The sequence below is a fragment of the Clupea harengus genome, chromosome 3 (assembly GCF_900700415.2).
Source record: "Clupea harengus chromosome 3, Ch_v2.0.2, whole genome shotgun sequence".
Taxonomy (NCBI): Eukaryota; Metazoa; Chordata; class Actinopteri; order Clupeiformes; family Clupeidae; genus Clupea; species Clupea harengus.
This window is the reverse complement of record NC_045154.1, coordinates 23,500,528-23,512,344: the sequence shown is the minus strand read 5'-3', so window position 1 is coordinate 23,512,344 and position 11,817 is coordinate 23,500,528. Positions and strand designations below refer to the sequence as shown.

The 11,817-nt window shown below is 43.8% G+C and overlaps 1 protein-coding gene across 2 annotated transcripts; it reads left to right on the top strand.

Moving 5' to 3' along the window:
- The first annotated feature begins 2,473 nt into the window (after positions 1 to 2,473).
- On the top strand, positions 2,474 to 11,811 carry dhtkd1 (dehydrogenase E1 and transketolase domain containing 1). 2 transcript variants are annotated; one of them, XM_012842481.3, is made up of 17 exons: positions 2,474 to 2,734; positions 3,052 to 3,204; positions 5,145 to 5,356; positions 5,485 to 5,679; positions 5,892 to 6,161; positions 6,329 to 6,500; positions 6,618 to 6,816; positions 7,107 to 7,419; positions 7,604 to 7,688; positions 7,922 to 8,061; positions 8,269 to 8,419; positions 8,727 to 8,833; positions 9,621 to 9,785; positions 9,883 to 9,965; positions 10,279 to 10,448; positions 10,666 to 10,751; positions 10,961 to 11,811. In XM_012842481.3, the coding sequence occupies exons 1-17, from the start codon at positions 2,554 to 2,556 to the stop codon at positions 11,060 to 11,062; spliced, it is 2,784 nt and encodes a 927-aa protein (XP_012697935.2). In that variant the 5' UTR covers positions 2,474 to 2,553; the 3' UTR covers positions 11,063 to 11,811. The 2 variants fall into 2 exon arrangements, with proteins under 2 accessions (XP_012697935.2, XP_031420951.1); XM_031565091.2 differs by lacking the exons at positions 2,474 to 2,734; positions 3,052 to 3,204 and adding an exon at positions 4,814 to 4,883.
- The last annotated feature ends 6 nt before the right edge of the window (positions 11,812 to 11,817 follow it).

The window sequence follows — 11,817 nt, the reverse complement described above, 5'->3', positions numbered from 1 at the left end:
GCTTGTCCAGTGTTGTGGTGGTGTCATTGTGCTACGTGTTTGTCTATGACCTCTGTTTCACTGTCTTAGCCCCCCTTTGTTATTCCACTAACTAATATGACATGTGGTTGGAGGGCCCAGCAAGTTAAAGCTAACATTTGTGAAGGTTTCAATAAAAAGCACACTTTCTTCATTAAATGCTGTTACACTTATCCATAGACGTGCTTATCAGGGGTTTTGTAGCCGTTTGTTTTGGCTGATTTCACTGTTGTCTGCTGTTGCAAAGGTTAGCTATAGTGCCTCTCACTGCTATAATCCTCATTCACCTTTATCACCACACCAACCCACTGAGGTGAGTATAGCTGTACTAGGCAATACAATACAGACAAGCCTTGATGTAACACAAGTGATTTTTTCATTCAATTAACAAAAGTATCACTGGCTAATAGTGTGGAACCCGGTCAAACAATCCACATAGTGTAAAACAGGATTTAAAGACAGAAAAGATAGGTTTGTTTATTAGACCTACAGTAGGAGTCAGCCACGTAGAGGAGCAATTGTTCCTATGCGAAAAGTGGCAGCAATGAACAACCTATCCCCTGCTGATTACACTAGGCCTATTTCTACAGCAGGCCAAAACGAGGCAATATCTGTTCCGTTTCCCCGGACTGATGGCTCCTTGTCGAGTCGACAGTGTAATGACACTTGTGTAAAATATTAAATTCAATCAAATTATTTTCACGACGGCACTTATCACATGGACACTGCAGTTCACAACATTTTAAGAGGATTGTGGATTTCTCAGGGGATTAAACAGTGAGTCTGTTATTCAATTATCGAATCGAATAATTAATTTAAGATGACATAACTTAACTAATCGATAGATCTTCCAGAGTGCGGACAATTGCGAAGGTGACGCTGTTAATGTTTTCAAATGTACAGGTGCATCTCAATAAATTAGAATATCATCAAAAAGTTGATTTATTTCAGTAATTCGATTCAAAAAGTGAAACTCATATATTATATAGATGTATTACACACAGACTGATATATTTCAAATGTTTATTTTAATTTTGATGATTATAACGGACAGCTAATGAAAACCCAAAATTCAGTATCTCAGAAAATTAGAATATTACTTAAGACCAATACAAAAAAAGGATTTTTACCACAGAAATGTTGGACTACTGAAAAGTATGAACATGTACAGCACTCAATACTTGGTCGGGGCTCCTTATGCATGAATTACTGCAGCAATGCGGCATGGCATGAAGGCGATCAGTCTGTGGCTCTGCTGAGGTGTTATGGAAGCCCAGGTTGCTCTGATTGCATTCAGCTCTTCTGCGTTGTTGGGTCTGGTGTCTCGCATCTTCCTTTTCACAATACCCCATAGATTCTCTATGAGGTTTAGGTCAGGCGAGTTTGCTGGCCAATCAAGCACAGGGATACCATGGTCCTTAAACCAGGTACTGGTACCTTTGGACGTGTGTGCAGGTGCCAAGTCCAAGTCCATCTCCATAAAGCTGGTCAGCAGAGGGAAGCATTAAGTGCTCTAGAACTTCCTGGTAGACGGCTGCACTGACCCTGGACCTGAGAAAACACAGTGGACCAACACCAGCAGATGACATGGCACCACACACCCTCACTGACTGTGGAAACTTTACACTGGACCTCAAGCAACTTGGATTCTGTGCCTCTCCTCTCTTCCTCCAGACTCTGGGACCTTGATTTCCAAATTAAATGCAAAATGTACTTTCATCTGAAAAGAGAACGTTGGACCACTGAGCAACAGTCCAGTCCTTTTTGTCCTTAGCCCAGGTAAGACGCCTCTGACATTGTCTCTGGTTCAAGAGTGGCTTGACACAAGGAATGCGACATTTGAAGCCTGAAATAAATCAACTTTTTGTTGATATTCTATTCAGGGGTTTTCAAATGGTTTTGTCCCAGGGACCACCATACTGACCAGAAAGTAATCCGCGGCCCACTGATGTGCCAGTGATTCCCAAAACATTTTAAAAGTCCCGTACCCTTCTTTTTCATGTTTGTAACCGCCGCCGCAACGCCCCCTCCCCCCGCACACATATTCTGCCTATAATACTTGTCAGTGTAATTTTTTCGCTGAATATGGGTCTACATCAGTATTTTGGGCAATGCGACTTGGCTATTCAGACATAAATATGTCGACGGGCCCAGGTATATTTATAAAAATAAAAAAGTCAAAGGTGAACTGATCAACATAGGCTCATGTCGCAGACCCCCTGCAATGCCGTCGCGGACCACCAGGGGGCCACGGACCCCTGGTTGAAAACATAGACATATATACATGTTGAAACCAGACATGTATATATGTCTATGGTTGAAAACCCCTGTTTGAGATGCACCTGTACATCCGCAACGTGCCGCAACGTGCCCCTACGTTCAGATCTAACTTTTAACCAATGGGGTTTCAGATGGTTGCGCCGCCCCCGTCATTCATTATAATATGGCTGCTTTCCACTGTGTCTGTCTGCATTGTCGTGCTGTGAGCAACTTCGAAACTTTACGCAGTGGTGAAAGTTTGAACTGGTACCAAATATGTCAGCTCTCCTTAAATTAAACAAATTGTACAATCTGTCAAAATACCCTGTCCACTCTCCACGACCACTTTTGGCCTGTCTGTACCACACGGAAAGGGGAGTATATGGTTACAGACCTAAACAGAACGACTTGAGTTCCAAAGTCTTGACGAGCAACCATATCTCCGCGCTAAATGAAGGTCAGTGTGTTGACATTACGTGCCAGACTAATGGTTTTCATAAACAAATATGGCCTTTTACCAAAGCTCAGTGATTTTCATGGCACGGACAATTATCTAATGTCACTTCTGGTACGTAATGCAACAGGTGGTGGTAGCAGTTCTATGCTACACACGTAATATCGTAAGATGTGGTCGCTGACCGTGGCTTTAACGCGTCACGTTAAGTAGCAAGCTAGCTTAGCAACAATGCGTTAACATTGCATTTCCCAAGCTTGCCCAGTTTTTTAGTGAGGTATGACTGTTAACTTATAAAGTGTCGAATCATGCACATACAGACCATGGACTGGCACGACTGGTGGACGCATATCGAGCACATGGACACAAAGCAGCCAAAATTAACCCATTGCTTCCTGATGCGCCGGTGTTGGAGACGGTTCCTGAAATCAGCGCGTTAAATGGGACCCTTGAAGGACCCCTCAAGACAAGCGGTGAGCACTGATTGTTGTAGGTGACCTTAGAAACTGCTGTGGGTTAAAATGTGTGGACACCACTGACCACTTCACCCCCTAGCTGTCAAACTGGATACAAGAATTTCTCTATACAGTACGTTTTGTGCTTCAAAGTCTCAGTTAACTATAAAGCTTTTGGTAATATGCTTAACTGGCCAAATAGTTAAAAATGATGGCCTAAACTATATTAGAATCAACTGACGTGTCGTTGGCAAGATATGACCGAGAAAACAATATCAACGTAGGATTTAAGGCCTATCCTGAATCTAAAGGTTTTCAGACGTTCGATGAAACGATATATATTGCGTTTATAAAGTGTTCAGACCCTTTCGCTTGTCACATTGTTATGTTGCATTCTTATGCTAAAATTGTTTAAATGAATTCCCCGCCCCTCATCAATCTACACTCAATACCCCATAATGGCAAAGCGAAAAAGGGACTTTGCACATTTTGCAAATATATTAAAAAAGAAAAACTGAAATCACATTGACATAAGTATTCAGACCTTACTCATTACTTAGTTGAAGCACTTTTGGCAGCGATTACAGCCTCGTCTTGGGTATGACGACACAAGCTGTGCACACCTGGATTTTGGATAATTTTACACCATTCCTCTCTGCAGATCCTGGCCAGATCTGTCAGGCTTGATGGGGACCATCAGTAAACAGACATTTTCAGGTCTCCAGAAATCTGATTGGGTTCAAGTCAGGGCCCTGGCTGGTCCACTCAAGGACATTCAGACTTGTCCCGAAGGCATTCCAGAGATGTCTTGGCTGTGTGCTTAGTGTCATTGTCCTGTTAAAAAATGAACCTTCAGCCCAGTATGAGGTCCTAAGCACTCTAGACCAGGTTTTCTATAAGGATATCTCTGTACTCTGTATCTATACTCAACCCTGACCAGTCGCCCTGTCCCTGCCGCTGAAAAACGTCCCCACAGCATGATGCTGCCACCACCATGCTTCACCGCTGGGATGGTATTGGGCAGGTGATGAGCAGTACCTGGTTTCTTCCAGACATGACTTAGGATTGAGGCCAAACTGTTCCATCTAGGTTTCATCAGACCAGAGCATCTTGTTTCTCACAGACTGAGAGTCAACTAAGAACTTTTATGCAAACTCCAAGTAGGCTTTCCTGTGTCTTTCACAGAGGAGAGGCTTCTGTCTAGCCACTCTGCCAAAAAGCTCCGATCGGTGGAGTGTTGAAGTGATGGTTGTCCTTCTGGAAATTTCTCCCATCTCCACACAGGATCTCTGGAGCTCAGCCAGAGTGACCATTGGGTTCTTGGCACCTCTCTTGCCCCTTCGCCCCCAATTGCTCAGTTTGGCCAGGCGGCCAGCTCTAGGAAGAGTCCTGATTGTTCCAAACTTCTTCCGTTTAAGAATTATGGAGGCCACTGTGCTCTTGGGAACCTTCAGTGTAGCAGAATTTGTATTGTTTTAAAACCTTCCCCAGATCTGTGCCTTGATACAGTCCTTTGACCTCATGGTTTTTGCTCTGATATGCACTGTCAGCTGTGAGACAGGTGTGTTCCTTTCCAAATCATGTCCAATCAAATTAATTTACTACAGGTGGACTCCAGTCATGGTGTAGAAACATCTCAAAGATGATGAAGAGAAATGGGAGGCACCTGAGCTTAACTTCAAGTGTCATAGCAAAGGGTTTGAATACTTCAGTGTGATATTTCAGTTTTTCTTTCACGTTTTCTATTTGCAGAAACGTCTAAAATCCTGTTTTCGCTTTGTCATTGTGGGGTATTGAGTGTAGATTGACCAATGGAGATACATTTTAATGATTCTAGCATAAAAAAGTGAAGGGGTCTGAATACCTTCTGAAATGCACTGTGTGCGTGAGTGTGAGAGTGAGTGAGTGAGTGAGTGTGAAACACAGTTTCACTTATGTGTTTATGGTTATCTTTGTAGGTCTGCGTCACTTTGGAAGAGCAGAGGCATCACTGGAAGAAGTACTTGCATACCTGGATGAAACCTACTGTGGGCGAATCTCTGTGGAGATCAGCCAGCTGGAGAGTGTGCAGGAGCGGGAGTGGATGGCAGACCGCTTTGAGGAGCTCAAAAAGGAGAACTTTTCTCCAGAGGAGAGACGACAGCTTGCTCGGCTAATGCTCGAGTCCCAGGTAGGCAGTGGGATATGAAAAGTTTCTTTCACCAGGCAGCAGGATAAAACTGCACTGCCTCAGATAAGGCTTTGAAAGTGGCATGACGTTAATCTGATACATTTCTTTTTTTGCACATGAATTATCAGGAATTCGACCATTTCTTGGGCACTAAGTTCGCTACTGTGAAGCGGTATGGAGGTGAGGGAGCGGAGAGCATGATGGGATTCTTTCATGAGCTGTTCCGTCAGGCGGCGTACAGTGGCGTGACCGAGGTGATTATGGGTATGCCTCATCGCGGACGCCTCAACCTGCTGACAGGACTTCTACATTTCCCACCAGAGGTTAGTAGTAGTGGGAGCAGCAGTGCCTATCTCAGCGTTGCACCAGGTACTTTTAGCAGTTACTCTATGCAGCTGCATCTTCATGGTTACTCCCTTAGGGACCACACTGACTTGAAATGGTGAAACATTGTAGAACTTCTTGTTTTTCCTCTTGATCTGCTGTTGCTTGGATTGAAACCTACCTCACTCAAACGTGGCTTTGTACGTTTCAGCTCATGTACCGCAAAATGCGCGGCCTCAGCGAGTTCCCAGAGAACTCTCCCTCCATCGGCGACGTACTCTCGCATCTGACCTCCTCTGTGGACCTCGACTTTGGGGCTGATCACCCAATTCATGTCACCATGCTGCCTAACCCATCTCACCTTGAAGCCATTAACCCTGTTACTCAGGGCAAGGCCCGTGCCCGAGAGCAGATCAAACAGGAAGGGGATTATTCCCCTGACAACAGTGCCCAGCCCGGAGACAAAGTAATTTGCCTTCAGGTACTGTCCCATGCAGACACGGGGCAACTATGAGCATGTGAAATATTTTTCCTGGTCGTTACTACTCAAATTCAGAATAAATCTCACAATAAATCCATCTCTGTTAGAGTAAATTAAATACCAGTCCATTTTATGATGTATGCTCTCTGTATCAATTCCGTTTGCAGGTACACGGAGATGCCTCATTTTCAGGCCAAGGCATTGTGCCAGAAACGTTTACAGTGTCAAATCTACCTCACTATAGAGTTGGAGGGAGTATTCACCTCATTGTTAATAACCAAGTGGGATATACCACTCCCTCTGAGAGAGGGAGATCATCATTGTATTGCAGTGATGTTGGTAAGTAAAAAATAACTAAATAAATAAATAAAATAACATTTATGTTCAAGTATATTTTTAATTGGACTGCTGGGAGTTGTGCCAAAGAATGAACTGATTTCTTGGCAACTCTCTCAGGTAAGATGGTTGGCTGTGCTGTGATTCACGTGAATGGTGACGAGGCTGAGGATGTGCTTCGGGCAACAAGACTTGCAGTAGAGTATCAGCGGAAGTTCCGGAAGGATGTGATCGTTGATTTGCTGTGCTATCGACAATGGGGACACAACGAGCTGGATGAACCATTTTTCACCAATCCAGCCATGTACAAGATTATCCGGTAAGATGTTTAGATTTTCAGTACATTTTTGCAGTAATAATCCATATGGATCCATATCTTTAAATGCTGCATTGAAAAGACACTTTAATTGAAAACCTGTTTAACACGACATAGTCTGTTTAGTCTGTTTTCTTGAGTAGTAAATGTTCTTACATGAACATCAGTCAATACAATAAATCAATGAAGCAGAGTGGGTACTTGTCTTGCTGTTAGCCTTGACCAGAAGTGCTAAAACAGAATATATCCTCAGAAAGAACTTTCCTCCTTTTTCCTTCCCTGTCCTATTCCAGGGCCAGGAAGAGCATTCCAGACTTGTATGCGGACCTGCTGGTGTCCGAGGGCCTGATGACTGCGGAGGAGCGGGGTCAGATACGGACCACCCACTATGGCATGCTGAACGAGAAGCTGGCCAACATGACCCAGTACAGCCCGTCGTCCACCAATCTGCAGGGCCGCTGGGGGGACCTGGCAGAGCCCCAGGCCTGCATCTCCACCTGGGACACGGGCGTCCCCGCACCCCTGCTGCAGTTTGTGGGCGCCAAATCGGTGGCCATTCCTGAGGACATCCACATACACGGTCATCTCAGGAAGACACACGTGCAGGTTTGTGGCATAAATATTGTCACTGCCAGAAGTATTTAGTCCTGGGGAGGTTCAGAGGTCGCCTTCAGAGGCCATATCCTTGAAGTACAGTATATGAGGTCTCTGCCTGAGCTTCAGAGGCGTCAGGCATTACAGTGAGACAGAGTGAAGAAACCTACTGATGGATAAATGTTGTTCCTCACAGGCACGGCTGCAGAAGCTGGAAGAAGGAACCAAACTGGACTGGTCCACTGCTGAAGCCATGGCTTTGGGCTCACTGCTCTGCCAAGGTAGGTCCTTTTAGGATACACTTTATATGATCTGTCCCAATCAGGCCCTAACGAAGGAAAACAAGACATTTCTATAGACTGTATGTTAACAATATGGTTGTTTTTGTTTACACCATTCAGCGTGTGGCAAATGTGGTGGTATCCTGCCCCGCATTTCCAGCAATATACCGGTGGTGTGATGCAGTCTGTAATCCTTGCTTGTTGATTTTTTTGTTTGGACAATCCCTCCACAGGGTTCAATATCCGTATCAGTGGACAGGATGTTGGGAGAGGTACCTTTAGCCAGCGCCATTGCATGGTGGTATGCCAGGAGTCCAATGACATGTACATCCCTCTGAATCACATCAACCCAGAGCAGAGGGCCTTTATGGAGGTTAGAGGAAAGCTCCAAACGTCTACATCTGAGCTCACAATTGCTCATCTTCCCTGCTTGTATTGATCTTGTTTTACAGTCGAAGGCCATGTTTTTCTGTTTTCTAGGCCTGTAATTTTTTGATGGATGTGATGGGTTTTTTATGTGTGTGTGTAACACAACTATCTTCATCTTGTGTGCATGTGTGTTTGTGTGTGAACGCATCAGGTGTGCAATAGCCCCCTGTCGGAGGAGGCTGTACTGGGCTTTGAGTACGGTATGAGTATTTCCCAGCCCAAGCTTCTACCCATTTGGGAGGCCCAATTCGGAGACTTCTTCAATGGAGCTCAGATCATCTTCGATACCTTCATCTCCGGAGGTAACCACACATGTTTTTTTTACAAAAATACTTCAGCCATGCGGCTATGCCATTTTGCCTTGTGTATTTTCCTGATTTTAGTGTCACTTTTAATGCATTGGGTATATTCATTTTGTCATGATCATAGGACGGTGTGTAATGGGTATTTTGAAATGACACTGTGATTGCCATTCATTGTGATTGCATTTAACAAAACATTCTAACCTGTTTGCTTGATGGAGAATGTGACTATTTGACTAATTGAATACTAAGGTTTTCACGAAAGGACTTGTATGTTCATATGTGAGTGAATTGCTTACTTCTCCAGGGGAGGCTAAATGGCTGTTGCAGAGTGCCATAGTGATCCTTCTGCCACATGGGTATGATGGAGCTGGACCAGAGCATTCCTCTTGCCGTATTGAGCGTTTTTTACAGGTGAGAGAGCACAGTGACTACCAGGTCTCTAATTATCTCTCACCCACCCACTTACTCTCTCATTGACATGCACATGCGGGCAGAGATGCCTCCTCTCACTGCCGCCCACACCAGTTCCGATCTGTACCTACAGACTGACACTACTGTCAGTATGCCCTTACACTACAGCTTTTTCACAAAGTAGGTCATCAGTATGCAGTACCCTCTATTTTCCTCCTCTTGCATAATTCTTTAAAAAAGGGAAAACCCTAGTGTTCTTGTGTGTTCTACTGTCCCCTGTCAATGGGATTAGTGGTAGGTAAACTATTTGAGATTGTGATGAAGATTTAAGATATGAATGGTTGGAATTTTTGCATGGAGTATTTTACCCAGTCCATTGAACAATGTATTCATCGCATTCCGAAAGTCACTTCCATTTACACAGTGCAGTGAACACAGAGTAAGTGTCGACAATGCGTACGCTACCAGCCATTCATTTCTAGGGAAGTCAGAAATAAGAGGCAAATAGTTGCTTAGCAAGAACAGTTACAGTTGCCCAAACGTCCTTAGGGGCTCTTCAGGACCGTACATGTATGAGGCGCAACTAGCACTTGGTAACATTTTATATTAGAGTCTTGGTTACATGGCAACGGTTTTATGAAGTATTAAAGTAACAAAATGCAAGGTTTTTGCATGCCTTTGAGGTAGTTAGCTTGCTAGTTTTGGAACAGAACTCCTTATTGCTGCTTTGAGTGTGACCCCCCCTCACCACTTATGTCTCTCTTGTATATTTGTGTCTATCTCTCAGATGTGTGACAGCAAGGAGGCGGGTGTGGACAGTGACATGGTGAACATGTCTGTGGTGAACCCCACCACTCCGGCACAGTACTTCCACCTGCTCCGGCGACAGATGATCCGCGATTTCCGCAAACCTCTTATTGTTGCCGCACCGAAGACACTGCTAAGGTTCTCAGTAAGTCTGAACTTGCTCTACCTGTTTATGATTATGGTTTATGATCATTGGAATTTATGTTTTATGTGTCAATTTACATTTTGTCTCATCGTAATAGGGTGCTGTGTCTAGCCTTGCTGACTTGGCTCAAGGAACATCTTTCAAACCTGTACTGAATGACCCATCAGTGAACCCCTCAAGGTGAAACATTTGATCTCAAACTGTGAACTTTACTGGAATTCCCGCAGCTGCTTCTAGTGTTAAAACTGTGTGTGAGACTGTGGAGACAGCCATAGAGGACAATAACATTGATCACATTCCCCTTATCTAAACAATTATGCAATGGTCTAATATCAACTTTTACAGAAAGTACATTCAAGTCATGTCATGAATGGACTTAATTTAAAATTAAAGAACTTGTACTTTGTGTAGTGGAGTGATGCTTCCATTAAGTATAATTTCCAAGGCTGTCTCCTACTGCTTCATGTAACGGTCAAGCCTGTAATACCCACAGTGTCCAGCGGGTGCTGCTCTGCTCTGGCAAACACTACTATGCCCTGCTGAAGCAGCGGGAGTCGCTGCCAGCAGCAGCCCAGAACACGGCACTGATCCGTGTGGAGGAGCTCTGCCCCTTCCCCTTGGAGGCTCTACAGAAGGAGCTCTCCAAATACACCAATGCCAAAGGTGAGAAGCTCATATCATATAGGAATTATTTCTTCATCCGTAAGACTTCTCCCAAACTCTTGATTGGATTATCTTGAAGTTTATGTATATGATTGTAGGTTATCTGATAATATGGCTGTAGGTTATCTGGTTATTAGCAGTGTAGGTTATCTGGTTGTATGATTTGCAGGTTAATTTTCAACCTCTCCGTATAACCATACATGCACTTCCTCTACAGAGTTCATATGGAGTCAGGAGGAACCCCAGAACATGGGTGCCTGGTCCTTTGTGGCCCCAAGATTTGAAAAGCAACTGGCATGCAAGGTAAATTATCTCTTATACTCAAAGTGATAGTGTTGTGAATGCAAGGGCGTGGTCTTTCGTTATGCATGAATCTGACGGCTTATTTTGTAACCGTTACACGAATATGTATTATTGAATGTATATTGAATGACTATTGTTTTGACTGTGTTAATTTCCACTGATCCATTGTCTGTCTGCTGAATTGGTGGTTGCTGGTCTCCCTTCCTCAGCTGCGACTGGTTAGCCGACCACCTCTACCTGCTCCAGCAGTGGGCATCGGCATGCTGCACGGTCAACAGCAGGAGGCTATTCTCACAGCCTCCTTCAGCTAAGGGGCCTCCCCCAAGTGCACAGCACAGAACAGCTGCAAGAACATTGTGGCCACTGAAGAGGACCTAATTTGACATTCAGGAAGGGATTCTCCTGGGGATGCAGAGTTTGAGCAAAAGCTCTGCGCCCCAACAGAAGAGAGATTGTATTAGTATTAATGAGTTTTCCTTACCCAGCTCCTCCATTGGATATACAGTGTTAACAACATGGTTTACTCTTGCTATTGGAGTAAAGGATGGTGAGAAAAATACTTGATGAAGACTGCCTAACTAAAGGCATGCATTAAGGCATCTTGGCATTGATCTACTGACTTTTCCTGCACTTATCTATAGAGAATGATAGTTAGTCTGTATAGCAATAGGTTCTTCAGACCGTACTGGGCACAATGTCCCTCAAGAAGTCAAGTAGGTCATACAGCGTCACATAATTGAATAGCAGCTTGCCTCCTCAATGGTATTCCAGTCTCAATAACCAACTAACAGTTTGATCTTTGTTGTTAAGAATAGTTAATAATTAGACTTTAAAAGGATAAGTTAATTATGATACTGGATGAAAAGTGCCGTTTTATTTTTCAAAAACAGAGAAGGACATAGAGATATCCTGCATTAGCGAAATATTTTATTATTGAGAATTATTGCTGATAGTTTTGTTTGCAAACTAAGTACGATATTTCCTAAAGACTTTTCATAATTACATTACATTTTACGTATCGCATCTTCACCTAATAAATTAACTCTATTTCTGTATCCACCCACAG

What these genes read in the sequence shown, in the direction of transcription:
- dhtkd1 (XM_012842481.3), top strand. Translation starts at nt 2,554, where the DNA reads ATGTCAGCTCTCCTTAAATTAAACAAATTGTACAATCTGTCAAAATAC. An exon ending in AGGACCCCTCAAGACAAGCG is followed by an intron (nt 3,205 to 5,144) that starts GTGAGCACTGAT and finishes TTATCTTTGTAG; the next exon opens with GTCTGCGTCACTTTGGAAGA. An exon ending in TCAGGAAGACACACGTGCAG is followed by an intron (nt 7,420 to 7,603) that starts GTTTGTGGCATA and finishes TGTTCCTCACAG; the next exon opens with GCACGGCTGCAGAAGCTGGA.